Source organism: Pseudonaja textilis, chromosome 4 (genome assembly GCF_049901715.1).
Source record: "Pseudonaja textilis isolate UNSWEBS1 chromosome 4, rPseTex1.2, whole genome shotgun sequence".
NCBI classification, from domain to species: domain Eukaryota; kingdom Metazoa; phylum Chordata; class Lepidosauria; order Squamata; family Elapidae; genus Pseudonaja; species Pseudonaja textilis.
Window position 1 is genome coordinate 26,747,892 of NC_141993.1, and position 24,455 is coordinate 26,772,346.

General features: G+C 35.6%; 1 protein-coding gene across 2 annotated transcripts; it reads right to left on the minus strand.

The window, feature by feature from the left end:
• On the minus strand, positions 1 to 24,440 carry MARCHF5 (membrane associated ring-CH-type finger 5). Of its 2 annotated transcripts, XR_015743437.1 has the most exons (7): positions 24,016 to 24,419; positions 10,495 to 10,697; positions 7,460 to 7,590; positions 5,466 to 5,649; positions 4,945 to 5,111; positions 2,968 to 3,155; positions 1,515 to 1,966 (listed from the first exon to the last, which is right to left on the minus strand). XR_015743437.1 is itself a non-coding variant. In XM_087932470.1 (6 exons), the coding sequence occupies exons 1-6, from the start codon at positions 24,057 to 24,059 to the stop codon at positions 1,850 to 1,852; spliced, it is 846 nt and encodes a 281-aa protein (XP_087788596.1). In that variant the 5' UTR covers positions 24,060 to 24,440; the 3' UTR covers positions 1 to 1,849. The 2 variants fall into 2 exon arrangements, 1 of the variants encoding a protein (XP_087788596.1); XM_087932470.1 differs by lacking the exon at positions 2,968 to 3,155 and having other exon boundaries at positions 1 to 1,966; positions 24,016 to 24,440.
• Between the last annotated feature and the right edge of the window lie 15 nt (positions 24,441 to 24,455).

The window sequence follows — 24,455 nt, forward strand, 5'->3', positions numbered from 1 at the left end:
TTAAATGTAAAAAAATTTATTCAATCTAGTCCAATATGTGATCACAACAGAAACATTAAACAGCACAACAGAATAATGGTTTTGCTACTGAATTAAAAATAATTCCACATTATTCACAGTACATTTGAGTAAGAAGATACAGAATAGTTTCTGAAGTTTAACCATAGAATAAATTTCAAATCCATACACTGCACCAGGTGACATGAGACTATGTGTTATCTGTTAAAAAAAAAATCCAGCAGGTAACAAAGGGCTAGTGTTCATACCAAAAATAACACTCACAAGACTTTTCCTCAAAAGAATTTTACAAAGTATTTATAGCACTGAAGATCCTTGAAGAAATCCAGCAGTTTGCAAATACCTCTCTCTCTCTGTAATTCCAGAGTCCAACTGAATTAAACTTGTAATTCTTTTCAGTAGTTAGAAGATACAACTAGTATTCTATACTTCATATTTCTTCACGTACTTTAATACTGGAATACTACTTGGTCATAATATACATTTTCTACATTTTTAAAATAGTACATTTCTATAGCTAAAATAATGTCCACTTCAGAAAATCATACTTTGTTAGCATACATTATTGCAAATGAACATGAAGCCCATTTTGTTTAATTTCTGATGAAGATTTATTTACCAATTCTTAAAAAGAATAACTTTCTATCATTTACAGTGAATATTACACTGTTGAATCTAGCATTATCTAGTTCTCCAATGCTGCTGATACAAATTGCCACCAGTAATCCCAGGAATTGGAATTGATTACATAAATATGACTTCACACTGATAAGCTTATTTCTTTTGTTGAGAAAAAGATAGCTCAAGTACCATTCCTAAATCTCAACTCTTTATGTTATAAGAAACCCATTCTGTTTACTAGAAAAGGGTTTCTCTATGTCTGCATGTAGAATTAGGACCACTACTCCAAGTATTTGCTGGGAGGTTCCATCAAAATCAAAGACACTTAGAAATTGTATTCTCAAAACAAAACCAGTAAAGTGCCAGATGTCATAGGAGTAAAATATTAAAACAATTTCTATTTAAAAAAGCCCTACTAGTAAATACAATTTGTATTATGTTTATAGTTTCCTGAATACTTTTGGAAGTATAGGCAGAATACTTCTACATATAGCTGCATGTTATCAGTCCTGGTTTTGAATCTTACTTTTATATTTATCTTGAACTAATAATATCCATCATTTGACTGAGATTCCATAGTACATTGGTACAAAGCAATAACTTCAATATTGCAACTTGGTTACAAGCAGATTGCGATTCACTTTTTTCATTTCACAGCAGGCAAATGAGACTCAATTATATGTAGTACAACTTACAATGCAAGGACTAAAGGTAAACCATCAGATGAAACTTTTAAATAAAAAAATGTTACGTTAATATACCAAGTGATTATTAAGAACAGGCATATGTTCAGTTTTTAACATTCTAGAATTTTGACAGGTAGTTGTTGACTAGCAAAGAATTATGAATTTACTGCAATGAGCATACAAAAGATATTTCAATATAGTCTGCACATAATTTATTAACTTCGTAAGTGTTTGGCTGTTTCAGAAAACCCCCAAAAGGCAATATATCCCCACAAGAAATGGATTCAGATGTCTCCTGCCACAAAGAAAAATACATTGATGAAATAAAATTACATTCTTAAGCTTAACAACTAAGTAGAATTCACCTTGACATTATACAGTCTTTTATTAGTCTATGTGGAAAGGGGAGAGATACGAAATGCAGCAGCATTTCATCCAATCTCGGCTCCTGTAGCTAACTAATAGAATTGTCACAGAATATCGGAAATGAGATTGTAAGAGTCTGCCAGGCATACTGTAGCCATTTATGCACCTTCTTGCTCAGGGTAGTTTAAAATTTTCCGATGAGCTTGTCGCAAATATTGCTGCTGTTTGAAGTAGACTTTGAAAGCTCCTTTTATAGCAACAAAAGCAATTCCACCCTAAAAATAAAAGGGAACAATTATTCAAAACCTACCAGAAAAATTCAATTTTTTTAATGTGGCTTTTTATATACATTTGTAATATGCCTTGAAGTTAGGTTAATTAAAGCTATTTTATATAAATACTGGAGATGTGCCATTCCCTATCATAATGTTATTCTGAAATGTTTTCTCTTATAAAAAAATATTTCATGCTGATTTTATACATTATTTTGGAAGGGTTTTCTTTATTCATTAAATGGGAGAGAGGTGTTCTTTCTGTAATTTCTCCCCCAGTTCAAATGACCTTGAGGAATCAGATTTTGATTCTAATTTCTCCCAATTTCTCAAACAATAATCTCTGGGAAATATTATGCTATAATTCTGGGTAGCATCTCCATTCATATGACTGCACATCTCCTTTTTTCACTTCACTTTTTTCAATTTCTTCCATGATCTCCTTGCTTAAAACTTCAGCACCTCCTCAAAACCAGCAAGTCCAACACCCTTTTCAACGTTTGTCTCATGTCTCTCTGATCCAAATGTTACCACTTATTTTGCTGAACAAGAGCATAATAGAATGTATTTATATTCTTATTCTTTGAAGTTTCATTTTCCATCCTTTAGCTAAACTAAAAATACTTAATCCAGTACAGTGCTGCAAAAAAATTAAAAGTCATTGTCACCTCATCAGTTTACTGAATATTTTCATCCTCTGTCAAATGTCATCTCCTCCATTTTGATCTTTTTGTAATACTCTGCTTCCAGATTTGTTTTCAGAACACTTCAATATTCAACCATAAATCTGAACACTGTTTTTTTTTTGCCTAATCTTGGATTCAGTCCAATTTTCATGCACTTACCTTCTATGCTGACTAGGGCCTTGTTTCCCCACTAATCTCAGATTTTGTATCCTAAAATCTCTGTCACTGCTTGCCTTTCAAAGGACACAGCTATTTCTTTCCTTTGCTGCCTGCCTGATAAATAGTGATGCTATTTATCTTATACTCTCTTAATCCCACCTTTTGGGTTAAGCCTTTGACAAAATTCTTCAGCAGCTATCCTCCCCGTTTCTCAGTGGCAAGCGCTGCATTTCTCCACATCATCAAATTCCATGTGTGTCAAGCTGTTAACAGCACCACGAAGCAAGGTTCAGTCTTATTAATAAGGTTTAATGCCAGGAAGGGATTAGATTACAGAATCCTGGAAACTAAATAAGAAAACTGTGTTCTTAATTTATTAATCTGTACTTTAATGAAAGTTCTATATGTGTTGCCCAAATTTCTTTCTTATACATTCCCTAACTGATGGACTGAGGCTTCATTGAATAGATGAAGTGAAATATGAAATGAATTTGCTCCTCATTTGCCATTTTCAGTAACACATTTCATTTCCCAATTCTTTTATAGTATATACTTGCATTTAAAGCTCCCCTGTATCTTGCAATAGCAGTAATAAAATTTTAATAGTTACATAATATTTGTATGTCATGTTTCTAATTAATTCATATAACCTTGATATCCATAGTTATCTAGCTTGTATTCAGCCTTGGTTGAATTCACTGATGAAAAAGCAATTACATAAAAGAATAACTTTTGAATACTATGACTTAAGTGATAACAAGTAGCATAGAAGCTGCTGTTGTAAATGTATGCATTTGTGTAAATTATGCATTTGAACCTTGACAACACATAGTTATGGCCACTATGATCTAGAAGACACTAATCAGTGAATCCTCAGCCTTGGTTCTAGATGCACAACTCCGTGTAAACTGACTTTCCTATCTATTGTTTAGTCAAAACAATGAATTAGGAATAAGGAACTGCATCTAGTTCAATGTTTCCCAATCTTGGCAAATTGAAGATGAGTGGACCTCACTCCCTCTGGAATTCTCAGTAATTGTCTGTATACCCAGAACTGCCATTGTTGGGTAACCATGATTCAGTACCAGGAGCTAGGATTCCTATCCAATAACCTCAGCCGGTTAAATAGGGTGGATTTGAAAACCTGGATTTTTACTCCCTCCATCTTATTTATTTACAAAACGTCTACCCCATATTTATTCACCCTACAGCTTACAGGTGCGTAACTCCTACCAATAATATCCAAGTAAAATTCTTTCAAAAAAAATTGCAACACAAAAGCCATTATCAAAACCACTTATGCTATTGCCCAAAAATGTAATCGTTGCTAGCCACCTCCTGCAACTGGATTAGGGAATTGCCAGCCTCTTCTTGCTCACTGAACATAACAGAGGTGTGGGAACAGATAATTTCAATTGCTGGGAAAGAACTCTGATGGAAGCCCCCTGGACCATATCAAATCCATGGTCTCAAAATTCCTCATTCCTGCAATAAATCATGTCATCACACAATAACAGGATTTCTAGGTATGACTGAAAATCAGCTCTGAATAAGGCAAGTCTGAGACTTAAAAAAGTTTCAGTATGGATTCATGAAATCACTGATTAGTCTTGTGAAATGGCACTTTTTAACATAAGGAAATCCTGACACAACACATGGGTTACACAACAGATTATCTCTGAAAATATTATACAGGTAGATTCACAAAAACCATGAAGGTGAGGTTTTATTTAATAGTTTATAGTTAGCATGACACAGGAAACCAGCTATTTATTAGATAGGTTTAGTGTGTTCATTAAATAGCAACTGTGACTCATTAAATCATTTAAAGCTATGTGAAACTGGTCTATTATATTTGTATGAAAAATTTAGGCAACCCTAATCAAATTGTATGTTTCAATGGAATTCTAAATGAACAAAATTGACACAATCTTTATGTTGTTTCTGTGACTTTGAATGTATATGTAATATTTACTTACAGTTCTTTACGGTTTTAAAATGAGAATTTAGGTATTTATTACATAGAATGTTATTTAGTAGGAAGAGTATAAAAACAATTATGTAAAGCGATGACAAGTGGTTAGAAATCTTTCTATAATCTTGCAGGTTTACTTCTACAAGGAAACTTCATCTTACCAAAATTGTTCTTTGAAGATTAGAATTAACACTGCTGAACATCAATTTTCCCACTATTGTGGCGATTGTGGGAAAGACAAGAGCTCCACATAGGATACGAGTCGCAGAGACATGATCTGCTAAAGGGTTTGCCTCAGCTGGAATACGAGGAACAGGACATCCAATCCCTGAAGAAAAATACCATTGCTAGCTACATATTAGGAGATATATATATATATATTTACACATTTCTATGCAACACATTTTTCAATACAGTATTTTAATTTTATTCACATTCAGAATTCTTTACACTACTATATTTTTGTATTAAATTCCATTAAACAATGTATTATTTTTAATGATGCCATACAAAATAAGTTTCTTTTTTATATTTTGGTTTTTCAACATACCTCGTCAATTGAGAACCAGCCAAAAATGTGCTAGGCAGGCTTTTCCTTAAGGAAGGAGAAATTTGCTCTACCATTTCATTCTTTCTCATTGAAATCAAGCCTAGCGTAGACATTAAAATTTTATAGCATTACCTGGAAATATGCTGTTCAGTATCTGCAGTTTGTTAGAGTACTTTCGCCACAATCTAAGCACATAGTCTTCCCAACGGATCATCTTTCCCAATATAAGCATAACTGGGATGGTGGGAAGTCCAATCAAAAGGAATAATGGATCTGCTCTCTCCATGACATCAAGGCCTTCTTTATGACCTACGACCTGACCAAAACAAAACTACACATTACTACGTTACTATTACAAGCATCTCATTTTTGTTAATACATAATAATTTTAGAAAGGATACTCAAAGAATTTTTAATCAAGTGTGTTATTAACCCAATCTGGTCCTTTTCAATTATGAAAGCAGAATAGTTTCAGTTGAACAAATCTATTTAGAAAATATTACAGAAAAGCTGGAAAATACCAAATCCTTCTGGTGAATACAAGTAGCATTATATTACACTATTGTACTGGGACAAAAAGCCTTTCCTCTACACAGCCATTAAGAGGACGAGGGAAAGGAAAATTGGAAATTGACAAACTATATTTAGCACCATTTAAGACTAATAAACTATTTTTATCATTTATAAAGTATTTCTTTTGATATAGTTTTCAAATCTGTTGCAACATGATCTGAATGAGTTGTGTTGGCAGCATAAATATATATTTTTTAAATTGAACCTTTATTAGATTTTAACATCGAACATTAATATTCAAACTAACATAAAGGGGGAAAAGGAGTAACAAAAATGAAAAGTGACAAAATATACACCAAGCAAACATAACAAAAGTGACCTCTCACTTTCTTTTAGCATATAGATAGATATTAACAATACAACTAACAGCACTAGCTTTGTCAGCAAAAATATACCCTGTGGAATATAAGCAACCAGGTATCTGAATCTTATCAATCAAGATAACTATTTAAGGCATTAAAACTGAAAAATGCTCATTACGTCTGAATCTTAGTTATAGAGTTCTGCTCTTAGTAGAAATATTTTAATGACATTAGCTATATGAAGAAGCTGAGTTGTATTTGCTTGATATATGCAATTAAAAATGCCTTCATGCTTGATAAGCCTGAATTATAAAGGCCTTCAGATATGGGAATATAAACTCTCCCTGTGTCAAGCTTGTAACCACATGAAGATGTCCATGTGGTTTTATAACAACAGTTATATAGAGGTTTGACACTGCCTTCTTTTGTGATTTTTTTTGTTTTAGAGGGCCAGACAATGGAATGGCTCTCAAATGTTATTTATGGCAGTCTCTTATTTCTATAGGTGGTCTCATATCCAGAAATGAACCTTTTTAAAAAAGATCAGTCAAGATCAGTGAGACATTGTCACTTCCTTTATCACAAATGTCTTTACCAGTTGCTGAACTAACACAGATAGTACTCGACTTATGGGACTGGATTTCTGGTCATAAATCACTCCATTTAAATTGAAGCATTCACATGATCAGACCCAATTTTACATCATTTTTTGCAGCAGTCATTAAGCAAAACATTATAGCTGATAAGCAAGCTATGTGTGAAGCCATTCTTCTGAATGAATGTTTTTTGCTGGCAAAAAAGTTTGCAAAACGCAGTCACTTGTCTGTGGGATGTTGCAATTGGTTGTAAAGATAACCCACTTGAAAAGTGCCCAAAATGTAATCATATAACTGTGGGAAGACTGAAATGTGTGTGTGTGGAGGGGGGGAGAGGGGGGGCATAACTTTTTATGAAGGCCAGAAGTGCTTTATGGACCAAAAAACACATTTCAGGCCCATCATTATTTTGAATGGTCATTACTTGACCATTTGTAAATTGTAGAATCATAATGACAAATGTAAGGCAGCTCAAAAGGAGCAAAACCACCACAAGGATGAAGGAAACATAATCTGGATCCAGGTATATTAAATTAGGTTTTCCAATCCTGCCTTAGAATTCTCTTTCTTACCCACCCTCAAGGGCGTCTTCAGCAAATCTCTAGCAGTTTCCAGCTCAATTACAGTAATTTAACATTTAGAACATTATCTGAACCTGCATCACTGTTACAGCTCCATAGGTGACAGCTGTCCAGTAGATAGAGCCCACCATGATTCCAGCTGCAGCAAATGGACAGGCTTTTGAGATAAGACGATCTGCTAAGTCCAAGACATAAACAACTGGACCTATAATGTAAAGAAGACATGAGTTTCTGTAGCAATAATCAGAAGGTGACAAAGGAGCAACTGGAAAATGAAAGTTACCATGTTTTTCGGTGTATAAGACACATTCCCTCCCCAAAAAAGTGGGTAGAAACGTCTGAGCGTCTTATACAGAGAATGTTGCCAAAGTCCTGCCCACCCACTGGCCTCTGCCTCCCAGCAATTTGCCTCCTTGCAGCAAACAGCCTGGTCAGCTTCAGCACAGCCTGATTTAGCAGCTGACTGTCGGTTGGATCAGCCTCCTGGAATACCAATGATTAACTGTTCCAGTCTGTAGGGATCGCCACCTCCACCTCTGTGCACACCATTTTTGGCTTCAGCGTGGCCCGTTTTTGGCCTCTGTGCGTCCCACAGGATGCACAGAGGCTTAAAACGGGGCATGTGGAGGCGATGACAATCCCTGCAAACTGGAGCTGATCATTGGTATTCTGGGAGGCAGATCCAATTGACAATTAGCTGCTCGTGCTAAATCAGGCTGTGTTGAAGCTGACCAGGTTTTTTGCTGCAAGGAGGCAAACTGCTGGGAGGCAGAGGCAGATTTTTTTTTTCTCCCCAAAAGCTAGGTGCGCCTTATCATTCGGAGTGTCTTATAGTCCGAAAAATACAGTTTGTTTTATTAGTAAATTTTATAATTGTATAAAAAAATTTCTTTCTGCAGCATAATATATTCAGACTTCTAATCCATTATTGTGCCTTTCTAAGTAACTAATTGTACATCTGAAATACACATATTCTTAAATAATTTAATCTTAGTTTTTCTCCTTAATTTTATTTTCATCCTTATCCCAATTAGTAACTGTTCTTAACTCATGGACCTCCATATATGGATTTCTTACTGTTTCCAGTGATGCCACATCACATTTTTCCTCTGTCCATTTTACAATTAGTTTTTATTCAATGTGGCTCAAACGCAGGCCATTAGCAGTAACTCTCCTCCAATGCTGCTAAATTACCTAATACTACCTCAGTGTATTTGCACTTCGATTCAGGATGGTTTAGCCAATCCTGAATTAGCTGATTTAGTCCCGCCCACTGCAAATAGCAAATAATGAACTGAGCAAGGAAGGGGTAGCACAGCATTTTGTTAGGTACCTTCTTTAGTCATGTAGAGGAAACACCACTCAAATCATCCTTTCTTTGAATAGGTATCTGAAACTGATTGTGGGCCATTCTAATTTTGTTGCAAAGGATAAAAGAAATGTTGGGGGAAGCAGTGAAAATGCTTTTAGTGTAGAGATGCCCAGCCAATTCACAACTACAATCACCTACAAATATTAAAGAACATATCCTACAGTTGTTAAAATAGTTCCTGTAATAAAAAGAGCACTGAAACAAAATTAACAAAGAATAGTATTTTTTTCTAGCTTCTTAAGGGTATCTAATAGCTTAGATTGTTCTTTGCCAACATTTTTCTATTTATGGTTGTATGGTTTGTAACCCACCCAGACTCACCTTATCGGGGCAAAGGCACCATATAAATTTAATTAATTAATTAATCAATCAATTAATTAATTGAAATGTATTTAAAAGAGTACAAAAAACTTTGCAACCTGATCTTACTTAACAAATCATGAAAAAGATGTGTGACAATATTTTCATGAATGTATTTTCACACAATATTTTTCTTAAGATCCAGTCTTAAATTATTCCTTCTAAATTAAATTATCTAACCAAGCTGAGCAAAATCCTTACATTTCCTCATCACAATTACACCAATAGTTCTAGCCTTTTTATTAAGTTGAATGGGTCACTATAAAATATATTTAGAATAGGTTTTTATTTAAGGCAGTAAAATTTAGAAATACTATGTACTATAGGTATGGATACAATGGTTTTAAAAAGTGAAGACTGTATGAAAATGGATCAGTCATACTGTGTGTATTCTCTTCATTAAACAATTTACATTCACATGACAATTTACCAGACGTGTCATATGCAAGTTGGTAGCTAGATTTTTTTTAAACTTTCCAGTCTAGAGTTAAGAAACAATAACTTAGATCACAGCCAGCTTCTATGCCTAAGGATTACTGCAAACTGAGGGTTTTGTTCAGCTAGCAGCTGAAATATTACCCTAACCAGATCTTTTATTGTAAAATACACATTGTTTATTTTTTGTAAATATTTGCTATTTATAAAGCTCAGAATTTTATTGAAGATGTCAATACTATATGAGCTCTATTTTGCACATTGGCAGGTTGTGATTGGTTTACTCAAAATGCAGCTGAATAAAATGCTGACATTTTTTTCAGAAAAGTCAAACAGACTGCAAAAGAATTTCCTGCAATGGATTGATTTGGGATAATAATGATAATAAAGTCAATTGCAATAGGCAGTTCTACTTGGAACAGCTTACATCCTGCCACAATATCTTTTTACACCATCAAAAAAACAATATCTGCCTATCCCGGGTCTCGGGAAAATACTTGAGTGGTGAATAAAAATACCAATCCAGCCTAAATATCTGTCTAGCAGTGTGACCAACCACAATAATTTTACATGTATTAAAATTGGCAGATTTCTGTGTGATTTTTTTCTTCAGCATAATTTCATATTAAGGAAGCAAAATGATTTATAAGCAAACACATGTAATGCTGACATGGGCTAAAAACAGAAGTATCTTTGTATCACTGAACTTTTATACTTAGACATTTATACCTACTTTATTACCGACTTGTTGTGTAATAATAATTCTTCCCTGATGCCATAAATCACACTGAAGATCTCATGTAGGATAAAAAAAACATAATAAATATTAAGTGTTAATGGAAAACCCTAGTTTCCCACACCATATCCAAATTTTCAAATACAGGAAACACACACTTAAAATCTAGGAGGAAAAACCTGTTTCAGTCAATATGTGTGTCTTACCTAACTTTGGAAATACTATCAAGTATTCTGCATTGCACTGTGGACAGGCAACTCGAGCTGTACTGTTTCCTCTTTGTTTTTCATCCACCCAACGCTGCAGACATGTTTGGTGAACCCATTTTGTAGAGCCTCTACATCTACATGGTCTCACCCATTCTGCTGTTCTGTCATCCTCATCAGTAGCAAAACAAACCCAGCAACTCCTGTAATTCAAACACAAGTCTTATCTCAGTTACAATTACAAACAAGACCAAGTTCTTCTTAGAAAAAGCCACATACCAAAGTTTAACCTAGAAGCATTTTTAATGTTTTATTCATCAAAGAAGAACACAATAAAAATACCAAATGAAAGGACCACATCTTTGACTAGTATTTGGAAATCTGAGTTCCAACGAGAATCTTTATCAACTTTTCTTCTTCCTTGGCAGAATCAATCTACTACAGGATGAATGTCTCTTCCCATTATAGACCATGATGTTTGTAGCATCCAGATTACATCCGCTCAACCCACCAGAGCAGAGAGGAAGGGAATGTTGTGGCTCCCCTCTCCTAAGGAGATACATTTGGTGGGACTAGAAGGGCCTTTCTTCTCCATGGTGGGTATCCTCCCTTTGGAACATCATCACTGTAAAGATTAGACTGCCCCCATTCGGACACTCTTTTGCAAGACCCTGCAAGACCTGATTTTGCCAATAGACCAGAATAGGATGGAGTCCATCAGGTGGCTTGTTTGATTGCTTGTTATTGTGGGGAGGGATGAGGGTTATTGATTTTACTTTTTTATATTATGTTTTTTATTATTTGTAACCCATCTTGAGGCTAAACTGGATACAATGTGGAGATCCTGATATTATGTCCAAGGCTGGAAGAGACGAGATGGGGCAAAATCTTGCTTAGTGCACATGGACTTCTGAGGATCTAAGATATTATGCTAACTGTCCTCTAGAAATGCTGAGTAGAAAACATTGCAGAGGGCATTAAAGAATACCCAATGACACTTGGGTCATATGAATATAAGTAAGCAGCTGGGAAGCATCTCCAATTCTTTGATTAATTTATCAGTTTCAATTTAATAAATTTAATACATTTACTTTTAACTTAAAATTGTTCTGAAACTCAAATCCACTGTTTAATAACAGCTTTAGCCTTCTCAAATTCTAAGAATAATAGATGTTTGGGTGAGAGGCAGATTAAATATAATACTCGTCCACCACTTAAGCATATAATTGTCAAATGTTATTAATGAGAGGAGCCAAGTTAAACCCCATCTGAACAAATAAAATTACTAGCCAAATGTTGCCTTCAGTTCTGAGTAGCTCGGCTCTAGTCTCAAGGTTGCATTAGGAACATAGCCAGGATTTTTTTAAAAAAACAACACATCTTAAGAAATCTTGTTGTGCTTTTTGAAGTTGGCATAAGCACTTAAGGGCACATCATACAATAACTGTGTAATTAATTCTGCAGGAAATCATTTGATAGCAACAGGAATAAAGTTGCTTCCATGCATTTAATGAAGTCTTGTAAAAGTGCTGCGGCAGCACTTCTTTTGTGTCCAAGAAAGGCGTAATAAACGTAAGCACTTTTCTTTTAGAAGCCTGAAAAAGAACTTAGATAATTAAAAAAAATAACTTGCTCTATGTCATGGTTGTTTATATGGTTATCTTTCAGTCCTGGTACTGTTGGAAAGCAACATGATTTCTGTTTTTTGATAGTTAATGAGTAACTGCATCTCTTTACAGCAGGAGTGTCAAACTGGTAGCCCGTGGACCTGATGTGTCTCTTGCAGGCCACGCCCACCCCGGCTCTGCAAAGGCAAAAAATATCGTGACGTCACAATACGATAGAGTTTGGCACCTGTGCTCTACAGTGTTGTAAGACTATTAAGGCTCTTTTGGGTCAATGACAAAATAATGGCATCTTAAGCATAAACCAAAATAGGTAATTTTTTTATCAATGTGTGAGGGGCATATAACTCTAACCCAGGGGTATCAAACTTGCGGCTCATAGGCCAGATGTGTCACACCCTGGCCATGCCCACCCCAGGTTTAGCAAAGGGGGAAAAAATCACAATATATCATGTGACGACATGACAACGTGAGTTTGACATCCCTGCTCTAACCCCTGCACACATTTGATAGGTAATTTATAGTATTTTTAAAAACACCTTTTTGATTTAATATTTGTATTAGGGACAAATTTTGGTTGAAAGGCATAAATAGAAAAATACAGTCATGGATTCAATGGATATCTTGTTCTAGTTGTAGGGGAAATGATAATTGATAATTAAATATAGCTTCTTTAGTGCTTTATTTTATTCTTGCACAAAAATACAATATGATCCTTGAATTTTTAATGAAAATACTATGAAAAATGTCCTACATAATGCAAATATTTAATTAAATAATAATAATCCCGCAAAATAAAGTACTGCTGTAAATGCTATTATAAAAATATCTATTAAACAAAATAGGAATGCAAAATATATTTCAGATCATAATTTTAAAAATTACAAATTATTCTAATCAAAGGAACAAAAGGACATATTCATTATTTTTATTTTAACTCACAGTAAGTCTGATGGTTACTTCATATAAAGTGGAGGAAAGGAAACACAATATATTGGAATATTCTTGTAGCAACTCAACAGACTAACAGAGTTAATGTTCATTTGAATGAGAGCAAAAATAAAAGCATCAGTGGATCATTATATGTACTTATCAAAGGTTTTTCAAATAAGTTTAAATAATACATACAGCATCACAAACAATGGCTGAATTGCAAAAGAATTGTATAATTATTTTTATAGTCTTGAACCTTTAGCATAATATGAATAAATATTATAATGGTAAAGAATTGCTATCTGTCAGAAGATTTATCTTGTTATTGATATAGGAGAACACTAAATAAAACCACTGACTTAAGAATCTTAGCTCTTGCCACATTTTCCATTTTCTTGTAATGAATAAAACATTACTTTTAGCTAGTAAGGTATCGGACAGCAATCTAAAATAGAAACAATTTGCTATGTCAAACAAAACACAACATCCCGTGGTCCTTACTATCTCTTAAGAAAGGTACAATAACCTTTAATGTTTTAAAGATCTTGGATATGGTTTAAAAATCAGGTTTTTTTTAAAAAAAACTATATATCTATTGCTTTTCACACAAAATACTTTCATATGCAAAAGACAACTTTTTGCATTTTTTTCACTTCCATATCACTCAAAGGTATTTCACTGAATGATTATAGCCTCTCAGAAATGGTCTAAAATTCTTTCTTCCAATCAATATTTATAAAAGGCAAACTGATCACATTTTTATTTTCTAGCATTTTGTGCTACAAAGTTGGCTATTACATGTGTTCAAATTTTACAGAAAGAGATTTATAGAAAGCCGAGAGTCAGAATCACACTTTTCAGCTAGTGTGAGATTTACACTGACAGTTTTGTTAGCCCTGTGTGTGATAAATTAGGATAAAACAAGAATATACACATAGTCTTTTTACAAATATAACAGTCATTTTCAAGGTGTTAACACAATTATTACCTTTCATTTTTATGTTAGAGGAGGAAAGAATAGATTTGAACAGTTCACAGCATTTCTATGCAGGATGCAACAATCCAAAATATATTGTTGGACATAAGTTTATTTATTTCTTACTTTTATCCTGCCTTTATTATTATTTCATTATTTTTATAAAAACAATGAACATACATAATACTCCTTCCTCCGTATATTTTCCCCCCAGAGCAATTCTGTCAGATGGATTGGAGGGAGAATGATTGACCCAAGGTCTCCCGACTGGTTTTTATGCCTAAGAAGAGACTTCTATAATCCTAACTATTCAGAGCCCTTAAAGGGTGGTCTGAACACGCTGAGACCGAGTGAAGAACTGGGGACCATTACCAGGGGGTGCGTCCTCAGTTTTTTCAACTCGGTCTGCAGAGCTAGGAGACTAGAGACTACCCCATCCTGGATTCTCCCTTCGGCTCAGTGGAGAATTCACAATCTCCTAGTTCCCAGGTTAGTGTCTTAATCACTAAACCAAACTAGCTTTCTTTTGAAGGCAAAGAGTTTTCTTTTCTCTTTTTAAAATAGGCAAATAATAAAATAACACTAAAGCTTCAGCAACATTCAACTTATGCAAATAAAGCAATACATTTCAAAACTTTCAACTGTTATAATTTTTGTAAATTTTGAATACTGACTCATTTGTATTTGACTGTCATTTATATCCTAGTTCTAACTAAAAATAAAATTAGACTGTAAAGAAGAAGAAAAAGTTGTATCTAAAAATAATTGCAACATTTTAATGAACCAGGGTTTCAGTATATCTGAAATTAAGCATTGGACTGTTTTTTAGGGTATATTCAAAGCACTAAAACATATCGGGTTTCAAGAGTAGGAATAAAGCTTTAAAGTGAAGCAAAACTGGTACAAGGCATTGTTTTGTTCAGAACAGTATGAAGATATTTAAAAAGATCCTGTTAAAATATATTTAATTATACTTTCAAGTATATTTTAATCTACAAGATAAAATACTTCAGTTTTTAGAACTGAAAAGGCATGTGAACAATCTTAAGCAGCAATTTAAGCACTTAATCTCAATTCTATTTAAAGATTTTACAAGCTTTGTATTGTAGCACTAAACTAAAATATGCTTTGTCATTCTCTGTCAGTAACACTAATCAACCACTCTTCCCCAGCACCCATCATGGTTATTAATTTATCTTGTCAGTAACTTCACAGAAAAAATAAAGGTGAGATAAAATGCCTTCTTAAATTAATCCTTCTTTGGGGAAGGTGATCTACTTTTAATAAACATGTGAACAAAGATTCTAAATGCTATTGACAGCAGAGTCTTGTTTCACCTGTTATGTAAAAAGCTTAGAACATTTATTTTCTTTCTCAGAACAGACAGCAAGCAATGTGCTAGTGTATCTAAAATAATCACATTCTAAAAACTGAATTCTGGTGTTTACATATGGAAAACACTTAGCATTTGGAGTAATTTCTCTTTACATTCCTTTTTCAAAATAACTCCCATATTTAAAGAATAAAAAAGGTTCCAATTTTTTTTGTATGGACTATAATTATGTGGTAATTAGCTTTAAAAGTAATGCACAGTTGAAAATGGCATTTTAATATCAATGTAAGCACATAAAAGACTACAGAAAAATGTGACAATAATGTGACATCATAATTATCATAACTTGACGACAATATATTTAATAGTCTTAATTATCTATCATATTAGGGATACAGCCCACTAGCCCCTGAATTCTAAATAGAAGTCAGTATAATGTTTTTGCCTCTGTTACATAAGACTGTGCAAATACTGGAAAGTACTGCTCAGCCTCTACAAACATCGATAGAAACAGATGAAGAATGATTCTTTACTGCTAATGGCAGAGAATGACAATGCACATTTAATATAGTGCTGCTATATGAGGAAATTCTATGGAATAAAATAAAGTTTAAGTGGCTGCAAATGTGTATGTGGTACACATTATGACTTTTTCTAGGGAAAACATGCAGTGCATAGCTTTTAAAATTCACATAACTGGGAAGGGAGAGTGGCCTCTCCCACTAGAATGCACTGGGTAAGGATTCGTCTTTACAACCTCTGGCTAAATCAAGCCTGGTTTTTCTTTTTTTGGCTTCTTCTGTCACACCAAATTTGCTCCCATGATCTTCTGTTTTCAGGCAGTTATCCTTCTGGACAACAGACAGAAGAGTTCTAAGTCTTTTTATATAACCGTCTCAAAATTCCTTTGAGATGAAAAAAATGCAAAGGCAAAAATATGCAGAGCATGTTTTTTTGGAATCTTTTCCAATTAATTTACCAAAGTGGTCATAGGACATGTCTGCATTTTGTTTTGTTATGTAGGAACGTGTTGCATCTATGTCTGTGTGTTGTGGCAGCATTCTGTGCCATTTTCCACAAGGACACAATGGGGTTTTATTCTGATCTTTTTTTGGTTCACTCCCAGCTGGATCTAAACTAATCTATTTTCAAGTTTTATCTTTATTTGGAGGGGGGAGGGGTGACTTTTATGTTTGGTCGTGTTTTGTTTTTGAAACAGAGTCCCAAACCCCTTTGTATAATTTTGGTCTATATTTTGCTGAGTTAGGGAAAAAGAAAGACACAGGTGTAGTTTGACTGGCTATGTGCCATCAAGTTGGTGTCAACTCTTGTCATCCACATAAAACTGGCTCTTCAGGAGTTCCCACAGTGCATTCATCACCTGCACATTAGAACATTTCTCCAGAGACCTATATGCAATGTATCCAAAGTATGATCATTTAAGCCAGGTCATTTATGATTTAAGTGAGAAATCTGTGTCGATTTCAGATTTCTTTCATTTTTTAACTTGACTTTCCACAATACTATCAGTATTTTTTTTTCTTTTCCCAAACATTGGATTTGAAAAGTATCAATACTTCCTATCCTGCTGCTTTAAAATCTACCATCTAACATTGTCCAATTAAAGAGTTTTTTAGGGTATTTGATACTGTTTATGGTTGGAAATTTACTTCTATCAATAAATAGTAAAAAAAACATACATTTTTTTTGTATACATTATACATTTTTTATAATGGCTTTACATAGGGAATAACTTTAGAAATGCAAAACAGTATTACTGAAAGCCTCACAATATTACTGTATATTCATGCTCTCTTTAGGAAGCAATTTATGGTGCCAGCTTATATTATTATAAAGAAATAATTGTGATTTGTCAATTTTGACTATAAAAGCCCCTTATAATGTAAATAACTGTAAAATTCGGTTTATCTACTTTCTGCAAAGCTCATAGTTTGCTTTTGGCTTAATGTCATTGTTTATTTTTCCAACATAATGATGTGAAAAAGTAATATCAAACAAACATAATTGGTTATTCATTTTTATAGTCAAAGACCAAAAATGAACTCCTAGAAGAGAGGTCTCCAAACTTGGCAACTTTAAGACTTGTGGACTTCAACTCCCAGAATTCCTCAGCCAGCATAGGATAGCTGGCTGAAGAATTCTGGGAGTTGAGGTCCACAAGTCTTAAAGTTGCCAAGTTTGGGGACCCATGTTCTAGAAACTACATGTCCATTTTCACATATATTTTGTAGAAGTAATATAGAAATAGATTTGGCACAGCTTTCAAGATTTTTTTTAACTTCCAAGTCTAGTCTATGCTACACATGCTCATTAGGGTAAAAAAGCCACTTAATTTAATATAGGGTTTAATAAAATATGGGAGTACAGCCTTAAGAATTCAGCATAGATGTATTGCATATTTCACTTTTGCTTGCTAAAATTAATTTTAAAAAAATTCCTATTAATAAAAGTGATATACCATCTTTAAACCACATTTACAACTGAACTGACCCCCAAACTCATTTATCTTGTTCCCATAGTAACCAAGCAGGTGCCTATAGGATGTCCATAAGATATGAGCGCAATTTTATGTTTAAGTTCATATTCTCTAATATTGAGATTTCTGCTTTGATCTTGATAATATATAGTCAAATTAATTAATAGCCATCCATAGCTTTATCTGCTATGACTTTGACTAGTTTCCTTTTAAAAAATCACCGGTTTGCTGATATCACCCAATTATATAAGTTGGAAACTTACAATCCTTTACTATAAGATAATGGTTTATATTATATTAAAATGATATTTATACATTATTTAAACAGTATATTTTAAATAAAACCAAGAGATAAAACAACCAAGACTGCCATAGGGTACGGGCAATGGTCTGCCAGCACAGGAGAAGATTGTTCAGCAACTCACAAACCACCACTTATAGTATTATTATTCCAAATCTATCTGCAGCAAAATAAAGGACTTGAAGATTATTCACAATAATTAGCCATGCCGGTGCACTGTGGATAGGTAAATAAATGTTCTTTTTAACTTCTCAGTATGACACAGAGAGACTGACATATCTTGCTATTTCCCATACCTGAGGGCTGGAACCTGGGTCTAGCCACTTCTAATCCAGCACTACACCACACTGATTTTTCAATTATACATCAATCTCTCAAAAGTATTGTCCTAGATTTTGTAAAATTTATATACTGCTTGGAACATAGGATTCTCTCCCCTACCACTGTTGATCCTACTGAAACAGAATAGATTTGTAATTAAACAATGCTCTGAAGCAGTGAAATATCAAAAGCATGAAAATCATAGTTCTTTGGTTTATTCCAATGATGTCCTTTCTGATTGCAATATATTTTTATACCTTTGAGATAAAAGAGAAGCCACCATAAAATTTATCCCATGTTAATGATAGATTGACTAGACTAACAGAAGACTCAGATATCTACGTTCATACAACTGACCTAGTCATCTGGTGTAGGGGTCTCCAACCTTGGCAACTTTAAGACTGTGGACTTCAACTCCCAAGCTGGCTGAGGAACTCTGGGAGTTGAAGTCCAGAAGTCTTAAAATTGCTAAGGTTGGAGACCCCTGATCTGGTGCAGGGATCGCCAGCCAGTAGGCCGCAGCCCATTGGTGGGCTGCGAGAAAATTTTGGTGGGCCGCAGAGAAATCTCATCCCCCCAAAGCAATTAATCCAGGCTGCGCAGAAACACAAGGCTGCGCCGCCCACATGGCCTGCAGGAACCCTCCCCACCCACTCACTCCTTACCCAGTAAACTTGCCTACTAAATTGCTATTTTTCCTTTTTCCGACCATCATTTGTTCTGCTGTGCCAGGATATTTAGATTAGCTAGGAAGCGGGAAATGGTTGGGTTTCTTGCTTTCTAGCTAGTCTTTAGATCTTCGGCTCTGCTTTTAAGCACAGCCGAACCTCCCTTAGGACTGAAGGTTTGCTTGCAAGCAAATTCAGTGCAGACTCACAGCAAGCAAATTTGAGAGACTGAGCTAGCCGATGGCAGGTAGATAGATCACTGAATGATTCTGTGAGCAACTCAATCTGCCTGCCTGCTTTGCCTGATTTTGGATAAAAGTTGCTCTTTTTTAAATAAAAAATTCAATATTTACATGTATGGTGTGTTGTGAGTTAATTTTGTGAGTTTGCTTGCTAGCAAATTTTATGAGTTTGCTTCCAAGCAAATTTTATGTGAGATTGAGCTAGCCAATGGCAGATAGATAGATCTCTGAATGAATCTGTGATTCTGTGAGCAACTCAATCTGCCTGCTTTGCCTGATTTTGGGTAAAAGTTGCTCTTCAATAAAAAAAATCAATATTTATATAAATATTTATATTTACATACAAGCCATGCCTAGCCAGTCACATGACCACCAAACCACACCCACAAATTAGGGCCAAAGCCACAGAACCGGTTAGTGGTCCCTGGGATCTAAAGTTATGAGTTTGGTGGTCCCTGAGGTCAAAAGGTTGGCGACCTCTGATCTGGTGCATATGATACCCATTGGCACAAAGGTTTTGTATATACTACCAATCCTAGATAGAAAATGTATCTCCTTATATAATTCACTCTACCTTGGATTCATTTGTGTGTGTGTGTGGGAGCTTTATCAGGTTCTTAGTATTTTACTATTTTAGTTCTGATAAGGATAAGCTGTCTTTTTCTATCAGAAAATATTCTCCTGGTTTCTTAGCTTCTCCAGCCACTGTAGTACTAAAGTTAAGAGACCATGAACTTGATTCCTTCATTAAACCTGGTGAAAGTAAATTCCATACAGACTGACTTAATATTAATTTGTTTTGCACCTCTCTTTGTTCTAATACCTGATACCAAGGGCCTACAGCCATGCTTAATTAATTTAAATCTGTGATTGCTATAACTGCAACATTTTCAACCCAAATGTTTTCTTATAGTGACCAAAAAACACACAAGATCCTGTGGTGCTGATATCGTCATATTAAGCCTCTGAAGCGATCAGTGCTGAAGGATAATGACAAAAACAAAGGGGGGATGGTGGTGGATGGGTTTCCACATAGGTTCCTACTGAGTATCCAAAATTCAGTTCCATTCCACTGACTTCCTTATTCACCTATCTGGGATGGGTGTTTTTTTTTTTAAAAAAAAGCTAAACTGAGGGCAAACAATAATCAGAATATTATATACATTTATTCAGAACATTATATAAACGTATTCATAAAAATCAATATTGTAAACCAATCAATATTACGACTTTTAAGCTTGCTTCTTCAACCAATCCACCCTCACCAAGACTAGGCACGCACGCCCCCAACTACCTCAATTCAAATTACAACTGGCCTTAAATGCAAGCTACTCAATGCAAGAAGCCTTGTAAATAAAATACCTGAATTTCTCCTCCTATGAAATACGGCTAAATTCGACATCATATTTGTCTGTGAAACATGGCTCAACGCATCTCTCCCTGACTCCATTACCTCAGTAAGAGACTATCATGTTTACCAATCCGATCATGAAATCCGTAGAGGAGGTGGGGTTGCTATCTTCTATAAAAGGTCCCTACATCTAAAAAACATCCAAGTTACCCAAGAGCTTGCTCTTCCTGAGACCATCGTCTGTGAACTGTCCTTAAATATCACATTTCGGTTCTTACTATGTTACAGAGCCCCTGATGATGACATCGAACATGTAAACAAGCTAAATACACTACTAACATGGGCAGCATCCTTCCCACACACTTTTATCTTGCTTGGTGATTTCAATCTACCTCATATTAACTGGACCCTTAACGAATGTACAACTGAACCCATACACGCAACCTTCTACAATGCTGTAACAAATCTGGGACTGGAACAACTAGTAACAATACTAGGCTTAATAACTGTCTCGATCTCATCTTCTGCAATAGTTTGAATTCAATTTACGATCTCATCTTCTGCAATAGTTTGAATTCAATTTACGGAATACAAATTAAAGAACCCTTTTCCAACAGTGACCACAACATGATTGACTTTTGTCTCAACATACGTCCACACAAAAATTATCACAATGACAAAATCCCCAATTATAACTTCAAAAAAGGCAACTATGATCTTATAATCAACGATCTCTCTTCCCTTGATTGGCAATTTCTATTCACTGGATGCAATACTGTTGAAGACCATTACAACATATTCTTACTAGAAATCAAAAGAGTCATCAAACTATATGTACCAATAACAACTCCCCAAACCAGGAAAAACAGATTACCCATAACAATAAGGAAGCTTCAATCCAAAGAGATCACTTTGACAAAAAAACAAATCTGGTCATGTTGCCAACTTCAAAAGCCATTACAAAAATCTATGCCACCAGATAAAAACTGAATGCACCAATTATCACATTAAACAAGAAGAAAACCTTCTACGCACCAATTCCACACATGCTTTCTACAATTTTGTAAACAACAAACTAAAAAACTCAAGGTCCGTCCCACCCCTGAAAGGGCCTAATGGCAAAGACTGCAACAATGACACCATCAAAGCAAACCCCTTTAACACATTCTTTGGCTCAGTATTTGTAAACAGCAATGGATCAAGCCCAGTACTGCCTAGTCAAACCACAGACAACTACAATGATTGAATACATATCTATTTTACAGAAGACATTGTTGAAAAAGCACTGCGCAATCTAAAATCACCCCTATCTATGGGACCAGATGGAATATGTGCCTACTTCTTAAAAAAGCTATCCACTGCCATAGCCAACCTCTAAGAATAATCTTTGAAAAATCTTTCAGAACCAGCTCCTTGCCAAAACTATGGTCACAAGCCACGGTCATCCCCATCTTCAAAAAGGGAGACCCCAGCCTAGTTGAAAATTACAGACCAATTTCCTTATGCTGCATCACCTGTAAAGTCATGGAATCAATTATTAACCAATCCATCCTCCTCCACTTAGAGACAAACAACCTACTCTCTAATAAACAATTTGGTTTCAGGAAAAAACTATCATGTAATCTGCAACTCTTACACTGCAAAAACATATGGACTACACAACTCAATCAGGGCAAAGCAATAGCTGCAATCTACATAGACTTCTGAAAAGCCTTTGATTCAGTGGTACAAGACAAACTACTAAAACTAAAATCTTATGGTATCTCTGGATACCTACACAACTGGATAGAAGCATTCCTGTGAAACAGACAACAAATGGTAAAAATTGGGAGCGTCCTATCAAATTCTGTACCTGCCAATAGTGGTGTCCCCCAAGGCAGTGTTCTAGGACCAACTCTTTTCATACTCTACATAAATGACCTCTGTGATCATATTAAGAGCAACTGCGTTCTTTTCGCTGATGATGTAAAGCTGTTCAACACCACAGACAATACTGCTACCCTTCAAAAAGACCTTGACTATGTATCAGAATAGTCAAACAAATGGCAACTTCAAATCTCAACAAATAAATGCTCTGTCTTGCATATTGGCAAAAAAAATCAGAAAATAAAATACAAGCTAAATAGTCAAGACTTTGTTGAGGAACCAAACTTTGTCAAGGACCTTGGAGTACTCATCTCAAATGATCTAAGTGCTAGAGCCCACTGTAACTACATAGCCCAAAAGGCATTAAGAGTTGTTAATCTCATCCTACGTATCTTCTTCTCTGGTAATATCACACTACTAACTAGAGCATACAAAACATTTGCTAGACCAATACTCAAATACCATCAGTCAAATTCCATCAGTCTGGAACCTCCATTACGTATCTGATATTAGCACAGTTGAGAAAGTCCAGAAATATTTCACAAGAAGAGTTCTCCACTCCTCTACTCCTGGAAGAATACCTTATACCACCAGATTTAAAATTCTAGACCTAGACAACCTAGAACTACACCGTATTCAGTCTGATCTAAGTATATTATATTAAATTATATATTGCAATGTCCTACCTGTCAATGAATACTTCAGCTTCAACCATAACAACACAAGAGCAAACAATACAAACAAACTCAAGGTTAATAGCACCAAACTTGATTGCAGGAAATACCACATCAGCAACAAAGTGGTCAATGTCTGGAATAGTCTACCTGACTCGGTGGCTTCTTCCCCAAACCCCAAAAACGTTAACCTGAGACTGTCTACTATTGACCTCACCCCTTTCCTAAGGGGTCTGAAGGGGGCGAGCATAAGCGCACCAACGTGCCTACGTCCTATTGTTTTTTATTTTTCTTATAAGTATCTATCTCATGTATTCAAAACTATATTTATTCTTATACCTGTATCTTGTAAGCGATTGACAAATCAAATAAAATGTAAATGTATAACATCAACTCAATTTCAACTGGAATATACGGGTGAATAATAATAATGTCCGAGGTGAAAGATGCCTCAACCGCAACAAATTACAACCCACGGGCCTCTTTTTCCTCCCCTCGCCTCCTCCTAAATAAGCAGTCCTCTGTTTCTACCCGGCCCTTTATTCCACCGGCGTCTCTCATTGTGGCCGCGTCTCTCAGCTGAGGGAAGGCGGGACGTTCCCAGAGGCTTCCCCCGCCACCCCTCCGTCGCGATCGGCTCCGTGTCTCTCTGCCCCCCTTGAGGCACCTCAGCAGGTCGCCCGTCACTCGTCCCGTCCCTCCCCCCCAACTTTACTCCTGCTCTCTTCTCCTACCTGTCCAGGGTCTGCGACACTACAAAGCCCGTCTGTTCCGACATCCTCCCCGGGTGCGGGAAACCCGGGGGCTCGGCTAAAACAGGCGCCAGGAACCACTCTAGAAAGCAAGGCCCGGAGCCTGCCAGGAGGAGGGGGGTGGGCAAAACAAACAAACAAACAAACAACACCCCCCTCCCCGAGTGCCCGGATGCTTCGTTCGCGGTGACAAAAGACGCCACTGAGGACGAGCGCCGTTCGCACACCTGGCAACCTGCGGGAGAGCGCGCGAGACTGAGAGAAAACGAAGAAAACGGAGAAAGGGAGGGGGGGGGAGAAGAAAAAAAAAAAAAAAGCAAGGCCGCGACCTCCGAACAGCGAGAGACGAGAGGGGAGGAGTAAGAGCCACTGCGCACGCGCCGGCTCTTACCTCACAGAGGAACCGCTACTGTGCTTTCCCC